Here is a 12091-nt window from a genome sequence, read left to right as displayed (position 1 = left end):
GTAACTTTAGTGATTTTTCGTGATTTTGTTTTTGTTATTTTTCACTTATGTTCATGGGAAAATGTAGTTAACATAGTAAGTTATCATCATTAGTAATTCGAATGGTTTATAGGAATGTTTTAAAATCATAAGGTCAAACAAAGGAAAATTCTTGAAGATATGAAAAATACCAGTGTTCAAGCCCTTGGTACATCGATGTTCTATTTTAGTGGACTTTAAACCACATCATCACCATCATCATCATTTCAGCCCATTGTAGTCCACTGCTGGACATAGGCCTCCACAAGTTCGCGCCAAAAATGGTGTGAACTCACGTGTTTTACCCATAGTCACCACACTGGGCAGGCGGGTTGGTGACCGCAGGGCTGGCTTTGTCGCATCGAAGACGGGCAGCAGCGTCTTCGGTGCGACAAAGCCAGTACTGCGGTCACCAACTCAGGCTGAGTGGTGGTGGTGGTGGTAGGATGAGGTCTAGGTTACAAATTCCTACTTCCTACTTTTTCAGGAGGCTGATGAAAAATCTGTAGCTAAAGTTCAGCATCACTGTAGCCAGAGTGCTATTTACAAAAATAAAATAAAGGAATGTCGTAGGTGACGTGTATAACGTGTAAAAGACCGCGTGTAGTGATCATAAAAAAAGATGTTTGCAGCAACTGTTTAAAATTATTTTTTTTTCCCGTATTTTTCATAATTAGAGACTAATTGTATCATAATTCATTAGTTTCTGAGAGAAAAATAATTAAAATATGCTGGCTATTATGAATACCTTTAAATATTTGTGTTTTATTTATTTATTATTAATGTGAAATTTAACTAAAGTAAAAAAAATATATATATTACTTAGTTTGTAAGTAAATTGGTATTAAAACTTGTGCTTCTCAGGCACATGTTTATCTTTTCGATACAAAAAAATAACGTTATCTTTCTAGGGTTAAGATTGGTTAACAATTGCTTTAGTTATTGTACACATTAATTTTGAAGTAAAATCAATATAATAAAAAATAATTATAGTATTATGTTTACCTTATAGCATTATGAAGGTTATCTGACATTTGGCTTCGTCTGAAACCATGTTCGTCTTTGTGCAGATATAAGACTAGATCGCGCAAAGTGCAGTAAAACATTTTCCAACCACGCCGGCCAAAAGGTGCTGTTACAAAAATATTATTCAAATTTTAAACGAAAAAAGTTTGTTAGCTAGACACTACAAAAAATAAGTCATAAAACATAAAATAAAACGAGAAATATATAAAATAATTTTGGAAAAAAATTCTTTCAACAAAATAAAGCGCTTTTAAAATAACTAGAAAATATTTGGTTAGCATTGTAGGATAATTGTTTGCTAGCAAATAAAAAAAAAAACTGGCTTCGATCACATCGACCGATCTTCAATTACAAAGAAGGTAGACGAAAAAATAGTCAAGTAAATATGCAATACTAGAGAGGTCATGACAGATAACTCAAAAATTACGAGGTAAATCACGTTCAAAAAGAACAAACCCCAGCATTCAGTAAAAATAGAATCAACAAAATCGGAGTCATGAGGTATACTACGTCAACAAAAAAATAGTAAATAATTAAACCTTATTAGAGATAACTTAAAAAGTATTTGTCAGATCTCCTTTAAATTTAAATGAGACCACATGACAAATTTAAGCACCACCTTTTAATTAAAAAATAAAAAATCATCGAAATCGGTTCACCCACTTGAAAGTTATGAGGTAAAACACACAAAAAAAAAAAAAATATAGTCGAATTGATAACGTCCTCCTTTTTGAAACTCGGTTGAAAACAAAAAGCAAAAATCATTTCGGAAATGTCATTCTCCCCCCACATATGCCTTTATAGCGGTTATACATACACAAAAATATTTTCATATAGACAGCTTAAGAAAATTATAGGTTGCTAAAACGTCACAATAAGCTGCTTTTTTTAAAAGTGTATTTTAAAATGCAAACCAACACCGACCATGTTGAATTTAAAAAAAGGCTCCATAAGTTTATTTTGTGCTTGTTTATGAATGCAAAATAAATACAGTACTCACTTTTCTTCCCATTCGCGTCAAAGCAACACTTGCGCATTACGTAGCCTTTCTTGTATTCGACGGCGCGACTTTGATCGGGTAGATCTAGGAACGGGTTACTACCCACTGGAGCTGTTGAACGGTTTTCCCCATTAGGCGGTGCTGCTTCTGTGTCTCTGTACACAAATCAAGTCAATTATATCAATATTAAAAAAATAGTTATTATATTATATACTTAAATTTTATCAGAAACCTTATCTAATAGTATGTTTCAATCTAGGTTTGTTTGCACACCAATCATAGATATTTGTGAAAACACAAAACTTTTAATTAATTAAAAACAAGGAACTTCACATATTGTTTTGTTTAGTTTTTTACAAGCATATTTCATTTAGGTCACCACATCACATTGCATTTTATCGTCTAAAGCATATATAGTGTAGCGTAGTATAGTACAGTAATCAATTGTTTTTAAAGAGTAACTACAATTCTTGCTAATTCTTTTCTGAAGATTCTATATGTTGAATCGATGTTAGCTTCAGCTTCTCTGAGTTTTTTTTTTAAATATTATTAAGACAGCGAACAAGCTTACAACCCACCTGATGGTAAGTGGTTAACGTATCCTATAGAGGCCTGCAAAACCAGCTCTAGGTCACCTTAGTCACCACAAGATCACAACACTACTTCAGAGCAATGTTATTTAGCTGTGACCTTCTGTAAGGTCGAGGCTTCGGTAAGGGCTGCTCCAGATTTTGAGCAGGGTATAATCCTGCTGTACCCGACCTCCATAAGCTTACTTGAATCGAGTGTAATTTTGTTAATACTCATTGTATTCAGTGTAGAGTATAGAGTATAGAACTAACAGCGCCCACTGCAGCGGCTGGTTGCGGATCGCGTGGTAGAGGTGCTTGAGCGTGTCGCGCGGGAAGTTGTCGCCGTCGTTGAGCTCGGCGAGGTTGTCGATGAACTCGGCGCACGACATGCGGCGGAAGGCGCCGCCCGCGCCGTGCAGGTCCGTGTTCAGCAGCATTATGGCGCACGTCAGCGTGTGCACTGCGTCTGGAACGAAGTAGGAATACTTAATACTCGTAATCGCTGTAGACTGATATTGCTACGGATCTAATTTAAATTTAACAAGAAAATCTTAACAATCGTTCCCTTAAAAAACCGTTATATATTTAACCACTGCTACGTACAATATTATCGCATCTAATATCCCAGAATTTATTACACTTTAAGAACATTTTTGGATGGAAGAATTTTAGATATGTATTTTAGCGTGTAAGATAAATTGGGTAAGTATTAAAAGAAACCTGCGCTTTAGTAATTAGTCACGAGGACTGTCTGGCCTACCCTGCGAGTTGAAGGCGCCAGGGTTGCACTCGAGGTACCGTCGCGAGAAGTGCACGAGCACGCGCTCCCGCTCCTGCGTCTCGCCGCTGAGAGCGAAGCGCGCCAGGAACGCCCTCAGAGCCTCGTCTAGCGTCGCTCCACTGAACTCGAAATGCTTCACGTACTCTTCGGCCACAGCTCGCGAGAATTCATTGCTTTACAAAAAAAAAAACTAAGTTAACAGTATAATGAAGAAGTAACTTTAAATAAGTTAGTAGTAGGTAGTTAGGTTAGTAGTAAGTAGGCAATATAAGTTACCTAAAATGTTGTAACTGAGTAAAGTAAAAAAGTAGTAAAGAGTTGAATAAATAATAATGACCCTAGGATGCTGGAGTATTAAACGTAGGAGTATATAAATATTATCTCTACATTAAGATTGATATGAAATTAAATAAAGATGATGAAATTAACCTTTATATTAAAATTATCATTTACAATATAATAATTTATTAAGTTGTGTGGCTATGGCAGTAAAGAATATAGCCACCCCATCTCTTCCCGTGGGTGTCGTAAGAGGTGACTAAGGGATAACACAGTTCCACTACCACCTTGGAACATAAAACCCGACCAATGGCGGGATAACCATCCAACTGCTGGTTTTGAAATACACAGGCCGAAGACGGACAGCAGCGTCTTCGGTGCGACAAAGCCAGCCCTGCAGTCACCAACTCGCCTGCCCAGCGTGGTGACTATGGGCAATACACATGAGTTCACGCCATTTTTGGCGCAAACTTGTGGAGGCCTATGTCCAGCAGTGGACTATGATAGGCTGAAATGATGATGAATTTATTGAGTACCTGCTTTTTTATATATGAAGTCACAAGAAACTGCCAACTAAGACACTTGGCTAATAACATTTGACCAACAAAAAAAAAAAAAAACAAACATAAAAACTAACTTTTTACTCAAATGCCTCGAGACATCAGACTTCTTAAACCCATCGAGGTGGTAGAGTCGTTTCGCGAGTCGCTCCGCCGAGGGAATGTCAACGGCCTTCGGGCTGTAGTGGAACGAGTGCAGGGAGTCGCCGTCCGAGCCTTCGTCCGAACCGGCGTCCGAACCGCTGCATAACTCCTGGAATATTACATTAAGGCACTGTTAATTTAATATTCAATATAAAAAATTGAAATGGGTAGCGCATAACTTTTGAACTTCTTTACCAAATCGCCTAATTCCTTTTTGTCGTGTTTGTTGTTGAAAAATCAATATAGTAAAAGAAAATAGAAATAGTAACAGAAAAAAAAAATCGCCGGGTCAGTTAGTTTATAATAATTAGTAGATGCTTCAAAACAATGGCCTAAAAATAATTAGAGTACCTATATATATATTTCTAACAATTTCATTAAAATTTTGTCTTACCTGATATCCTTGATTTTCTGGCGAGTTATGACCGTTTTCTTTACCATTTTGTGCGTAGTTACTATTATTATTATTATTATTATTTACAGTGTCATTCGAATTAGCGTTCTGCTTCTCTGGTCCCTTCACTTGTATAACTATTCTATAGTCTTTACTGTGATCTCCGTTGAGCGTGACGTCACTTCCGTGGTCGGAGTAAGTCGAGTTAGACTTCGCACGTTTGTGGCAAGGTTCAGAGACTAGTATCGTTGAGTCGGAGTCGGACGGGTCGGACAATTCCATGCGGGGACATTCTCTTCCCGTGTCGAACATGTCGTCTTGGTCTTGGTAGTCCGGACTAGATATATTCGAAACCGCTTCGGATAAGCTCATATCTCCTAGAAGGACAAAGAAAATCATTGTTTATTGTTGAAACAATTGTTGATACATAGCACATTATTGATATTTGAATTTTTTTGTCTTCTGGCAGTGTGGGTGTGAGTATATTTAAGTTCTTGGTGGTCATCAAATATAATTGGACAGTTTAAAATAAATAGTTTTTGACAATTCAAATTTTTCTAAAACTATTTCTTACGCTGAAAAACTAGAATTATCCAATTCTAATGTTAGATCGATAACCTATATGCGCTGTGTGGTTACGGTAGTAAACAATATAGATACCCCCTCTCTTCCCGTGGGTGTCGTAAGAGGCGACTAACGGATAACACAGTTCCACTACCACCTTGAAACTTATAAAGCCAACCTATGGTGGGATAGCCATCCAACTACTGGCTTTTAAATACACAGACCGAAGACGAGCAGCAACGTCTTCAGTGCGACAAAGCTAGCCCTACGGTCACCAACCCACCTGCCCAGCGTGGTGACTATGGGCAAAACACACGAGTTCACGCTATTTTTGGCGTGCACTTGGGGAGGCCTCGCAGTGGACTGCGATAGGCTGAAGTGAACCTATATAAAGCTGGCAATACTAATAGCATAGATGTCATTAGTGTAGTAGTAGTGTGTGTGCGTGCGTGTGTGTGTGCGTGCGCGTGCGCGCGGCGCTAAACAGCGGCGGTCACGAGTTCATTTTCGGGATAGATATTTGTGCAAACATTTTTTCCGGTCTTTCCACAGTGCCTCGGAGAGCACGATAAGCTGACGGCCCCGGTTGTAATCCAAATCCCGACCCGCAGTAGCCCAGCGTGGTGGATCAAGCTCTGACCCGTCTCCCACACGGAGAGCCCTGTGGCCAGCGGCGGGATGCCCCGGGCCGCATCACCGGCACGTCGGTCGGAGCGTTACCGTTGAGCGCGCGGTGCGGCAGCGGCGCGGGCGCGCGGTGCGGCGGCGTGGCGCGCGGCGACAGCGCCGACCACGACGCCGACGTGGGCGACAGCGGGGACGACGAGCTGCGCACGGGCGGTGCCTTACAGTTTACTGGCTATTGCCGACGAGCGGTACACCTATTCTTATTCTTGAAATGGCTACCTTGCGGATTTGCCAATATCAGAGTATTTTTTTTTATATATTTAGCGGCACACTGAGGGTGACTAGCAACAATTGACGTTGACGTTAAATATCTCACGTTAACGTCATATTTTTCGTTAAATCGACAAAAATGCGTTGCACCACCTGACAACGGTTAAAATGACGTCATAATTTAACGATAACTATAACCAACCACTTTTGGCCGGTTAACGTTTATTTTATGTCAAATTCCGTCACTACGTTGTAACGACATCAATCTCGCGACATACAAATTAGAGAAAATTAACATATCCTACATCGCGATATCAAAGTTATCAGACCGATCGAGTATGTATATATACAAGAACTCGCTAACAACCGGTAGCCCGCCAGACACAATACCCGTTTGGTCGGAGGATCCTCCCTTTGCGATGGTGGATGAGGAACTTTACAGCCTGCTCCTCACACCCCCAAAACGTTATTATTAAATCTTTGTTTTTTGCTATAATATTTAAATTTAATATCATCACTGTTTAAATCACTTCAAGGACAATTAAATCGAACGAGTTTAAGAGTTATTTAAGAGTTAGTTTCGAAATTACTTTTATAAACTTACATTGTTCAGTTAATTTTTGAGCACTTGTGCTTGTGAATTATGAATTTCAAATTAAATTTATAAAACAATACAAAATATGAAGTATATATACATAGATGGATTTCTTTGAAATAACAATGGAAAAAATAGCACGTTAAAATATGAAACTTACAGCTGAGAATTGAAAATTGACTGTAATAATATGTCTAAAGTGTTGCTGTATGCAAAAATTTACCTAAATCAAAATCAAAATCAAAAATGGCTTTATTCAAATAGGCTCCAAGAGCATATATATATATATATATATATATATATATATATATATATATATGTCTCATTGTACTAGTAACGCACTTAGCTACAACGTTAACAATTTTTTGATGGTGCAAACGCATAATGGCTAACTAACCATTACTCGTTATTTAACAATAACGAGTTCTCGTTAGTTACTCGCTAACGCTAACGCGTTATTGTTAAATTTAACAGTAACTGTGAGTAGAGTTTTAGTGCAACTCACCCTAATATTATAACTGAGGTAGGACACAGCAGGAAATTTCCTGCTCAAAATATGGAGCAGCTGAACTGCGAAGTCACTCGACCTTACAAAGGTTCACAGCTAAATAATACTGTTTTCAAGCAGTGTTGTGTTCCTGTAGTTGAGTAAGGTAACCAGAGCTGCTAGGGAGGATTGGGGGTTAGGGCCGGCAACGCGCTTGAGATACTTCTGGTGTCGCAGACGTCTATAGGCTACGGTAATCGCTTACCACCCATACACTTGTTTGCTAACCTACTTATATAAAGAAAAAAATTTTTTTTTACACAACTAGGTCGGCAAACAAGCTTATGGCTCAGCTCGTATCATAAACGATTACAGTATGCAGACACTCCCCAGGAGCTTTGGCTACCTTACTCACCACAGGAACACGACAATACTTGAGATCAGATGTAATAATCTGAAAGATTGAGGTACTTCCCCTGTCGGGCTGCTTCAGACTTTGAGCAGGATCATTTCTTGCTGTGCCCTATCCCAACGAACACTTAAATAAACTCAAAACTTTGAACTAAATATTCTCAGATTGCAATTTTTGTATTTAATTGCATTTTACCTAAGCACAGCAGTACATATAATTATGAATGAGTTAATAATTAACTAAAAACATGTGGTTCACTAAACATCAAGAAATGTCAGTATAATTAATTCTTAGGAGATTCCAAATACTGTGCACGAAAACACAAGAGAAACCTCTCAGTTTGACTATTTTATAAAATAGTAATGTAATGAACTTACCGTTGTGACATTCCATCCGAGATGGATGTTGAATTCGACGTGGCCGCCGATCCATTGCATTGAGATATCGGAGCGTTATACGTCCACACGATCCTAAAAGAAAATAAAAAATAATTAAGAACAAAGTTTATATTGTTCATATATTATACACATGCTTATTAAGTATTATGTATGTAGGTATGAGAGAGAGAGAGAGGGGGGAGAGGAAGAGGGTTGGGGAGAGAGAGGGAAGGCGAGGGAGATAGGGTGGGAGGGGGGTTGTTGTTGAGAGGGGGGGTGAGAGAGGGATAGGGAGAGAAAGGAAGGGAAATAGAGAGAGATACCTGTCTCTTTCGTCGGAGTCGGAACGTGGCGCGGACGTGGCGGGTGTAGCGGAGTCGGGGCGCGCGTCCAACAATGTATTGAGCGATGACGTCACATCCTCTTCCATCTCCACCGCCACCGCGCTCAGCGACGATTCCTTCTGGAACTTACGCCATGCTCTTAACGCGTTACGAAACTACACTTAATGATATCATATCCATACTATGTCACTTATCCATACCCACACCCACTTACAAATACACAGGCGTGTGTGTATACACTCACAAAATTACACATACATATCTACACATTATTGACCATGGATATTTTACATTTTATATATTTCTCATTTTTATTGTAACTGTGTTTTACTACCTCAACTCAACTTTGTCTATCTTAACTGTGTAATTTAAATAATGTAAAATCCAAAATTGGCTTTTATTTAGATACTCTGTATTGGTTCAAGAAACATAGAATGTAGCTGTGGATTCTTGTACAAATAAATAAATAAATATCAACTGTTAACGTCGCATCTTTAAAACTAATCTTTGATGTAGATAGGCCATGATAGATGGTTCTCGTGTCTTAAATAGTAATAAAAAGTTTGAGATGCGCCGATACTTCATCACGAATTCGTTCATATTTTTAAACACCATTTTTTTACGCGAAATGATATAATAGTTGTTGTTGTTGTTTATAGTTAACTGTTAAACACATATATATGTATATCCGAAAATATCGTAATGTTTATAAAATAATAGTAATTAAAATTGAATAAAATTTTGAGAATTAATGTTGTAGCAGACAATTATAATGGTATGTAAGGTAATGTTCTTGTTCTTTTTTATTTGTAATAAAACTCTAATGTTTTTGTGTTGTTATCAACGATCTATTGCTAACAGTAAAAAATACGACTTATTGTTAGCATTTTAATTTTACCACTATACTATTTTACCTATATTTTACTGTTTGGCAGAGGATAACGCTAACTAGAAATTAATTACGGACATAAATAACAAGTATTGTCAAGTTCCAAACTCCTACACAACAAAATTCTCTGTTGATATTTACTATTGAAAATCAATACAAGGTTATATTTATAGTTAATTTATGTATCTTTATACTATGTAATATGTATTGTGTAATAAGGTAACATAAAAATGTTATTTTAAGTCATTTTAATATAATGTTTTGTTTCAAGAGCAAACACAGACGGTATTTTTTATACCTTAAGAATTTATAAATGATCCTAATATGTCTCATAATCAAAAACGAACTTGATTGAGTCATAGACTTAGAAACAAGTGATAGTAACGAATTCATTTCACGTCTCATAAATTAGTGCGCATATTATTCATAGTACATTAATTATTATTCATTGAACGATAAAAAACGCAACTGTATAAGCAATGAAAAGAATAATATCAGATCGTAAGTCATTTCAGTTCTACGTCGAAATCATATATAAAATTCTCGTGTCACAATGTTAGTTTACATACTCCTCCGAAACGACTAGACCGATTTTGATGAACTTTTGTGTGCATATCGGGTAGGTCTGAGAATCGGCCAACATCTATTTTTCATACCCCCAAGTTAAAAAGGGGGGAGGGGGGGATTAAGGGGTTTAATAACATATATGGCAAAACAACGTTTGTGGGGTCAGCTAGTCTTATATATAAATTTCCCATGTCACAATGTTAGTTAAATCCTCTGAAATGGGTGGACAGATTTTTATGAAATTTGTGTGCATATCAGTTAGGTCTGAGAATCGGCCAACATCTAGTTTTTATACCCTTAAGTTATTGGGGGGGGGGGGGGGGGTATTTAGAGTGATAATAACATATATGGTAAAACGACGTTTGCGGGGTTAGCTAGTATATAAATATATGCCTTTTCTTGCCGATTCTTCTCTGCAGAATCTACATTCCGAATCGGTGGTGGCTTTACTTTTACAAAAATAACAATTTATTTTTAAAATTTTAATTTGCAAGATGACGGTTCGAAAGTGCTCTTGGAGCCTTTTTGAATAAAGCTGTTTTGATTTAGGTACTTTGTGATAACATTGGATTGTAGTTTTATTTTCTAATTTTTGCAAATTTCGTCAAATAGTAAAGATATCCTTTCATTAAAAAATATATGTTTAAAAACAAAGCTGTTCAGTTGCATAAGAACAGGCGATTTTATGTATCTTAATTAATTCAGATGATTATTTTCAAAACTAAAGTTCATTTTTCTACAAGTCTATTTTTAACAACATAGGAAAGTAAAGTATAGTGAAAGTAACTTAATATTTATAATACTATTAACAATATTTATTACTTTTAGAAACTATCACTATATTGAAGTAACAACACTCAGTAAATGCATGTAAATAAATTTTGTTCAGAAATTTAAATTTGCGGACGATCATTTTTAATTATTCGCCAACCCGCATTGGAGCCGTGTGGTGGATTAAGCTCTGATCCTTCTCCTACATGGGGAAAGAGGCCTATGCCCAGCAGTGGGATATTACAGGCTGAAGCGTAATGTAAAAGGACGGAAACTTTGGGAATATATTACATAACATATAAAGGCGGATTTGTATCGTACCTTATATATCCATTTTAATAAGACATATCAATTCACCTGTAAGTGATCCTCAGACCTCGAAGTCCGTACGATATGTTGTGTGCGCGTCGCCATTTCTGCAGAGGAAGCGTTACCTCCCGCTGGGGACGCGGGCTGGGAGTTGAACCTGTAGTAACATAATAAATGTTTATTACACTTATCGAAATATAACGCATATATATATATATATATATATATATATATATATATATATATATATATATATAGTTTATTGGTAGGTAATTCATATCCAAATATTAATACATGAAGCAAAAACTTTGTACCCCCTTTTTAGAAAAATTGCGCGAACGAGAATTAAATTTCGATTGAAGTATGAAATATGATGATTCGATGAGTAAATTGCGATTAGAGTATGAAATATGATTAGTCTGTTGTCAAATTGCGAATGGATTATTGTTTGTCTCTACTGAATGTCAAACATAGCCATCATAAATTCATTTATTAGTTATTTATGGCCAAATTTTCGCCACTGGACTACCACTATTTTAGTAAATATGTAATAATTGCTTAACACTCAATATCCACAGAAGGATGTAAATCCTGTGTTAATACATATATGACCTATACAAACATTTGTCATGTGTGGGATAGAAACCGCGCTAGCGCATTAGCCAATCGCTAGGACCACCGCGCCAACGGATCATGATTTTAAACATACATAATGTATATGTGGAAACTTTATCACTTATGTATTTATTGGTATTATTAATGAATTATTCACGTTTTTTCAATGAATACATTATGTAAATAAATATTAATGTGTTACATTTTGCTAGCATGGTCGCCGACGAAACCCGTGTCTGGCGATGAGTTGTGCCGCTGCGACAGTTCGACGCGTGCGGCCAGGCGATTTTCACTCGGTGACGCGGGCGTTGAATTATATCTAACGAAAGATGTCATCAATATTTATGTAAATAAGCTTCACGAGTCATTTTGTTACAGAGGTTGTTTTAGTGTTGTGCATATAACATATATATAATTATATACACAAGCTGTGGCCGCAGGTGCAAATTCGGCCTACAACTGTATTATTATTTAAGACATAGTCTGGTTA

General features: G+C 36.9%; 1 protein-coding gene across 1 annotated transcript in view; it reads right to left on the bottom strand.

The window, feature by feature from the left end:
- The window catches only part of LOC123655269 (PH and SEC7 domain-containing protein), a 39712-nt gene that overhangs the window by 4864 nt on the left and 22757 nt on the right, over window positions 1-12091 (bottom strand). Inside the window, exons 6-16 of the mRNA XM_045591084.1 lie at window positions 11804-11920; window positions 11035-11143; window positions 8430-8605; window positions 8107-8199; window positions 6059-6165; window positions 4775-5151; window positions 4314-4489; window positions 3377-3570; window positions 2887-3082; window positions 2045-2199; window positions 1024-1150 (exon numbers count right to left, since the gene is read on the bottom strand). Coding sequence (XP_045447040.1) covers window positions 1024-1150; window positions 2045-2199; window positions 2887-3082; window positions 3377-3570; window positions 4314-4489; window positions 4775-5151; window positions 6059-6165; window positions 8107-8199; window positions 8430-8605; window positions 11035-11143; window positions 11804-11920 — 1827 coding nt within the window. The remainder of the gene's footprint in view (window positions 1-1023; window positions 1151-2044; window positions 2200-2886; window positions 3083-3376; window positions 3571-4313; window positions 4490-4774; window positions 5152-6058; window positions 6166-8106; window positions 8200-8429; window positions 8606-11034; window positions 11144-11803; window positions 11921-12091) is intronic.

This window comes from Melitaea cinxia, chromosome 7 (genome assembly GCF_905220565.1).
Source record: "Melitaea cinxia chromosome 7, ilMelCinx1.1, whole genome shotgun sequence".
Classification (NCBI taxonomy): Eukaryota; Metazoa; Arthropoda; class Insecta; order Lepidoptera; family Nymphalidae; genus Melitaea; species Melitaea cinxia.
This window is presented reverse-complemented; position numbering and strand designations above follow the sequence as displayed.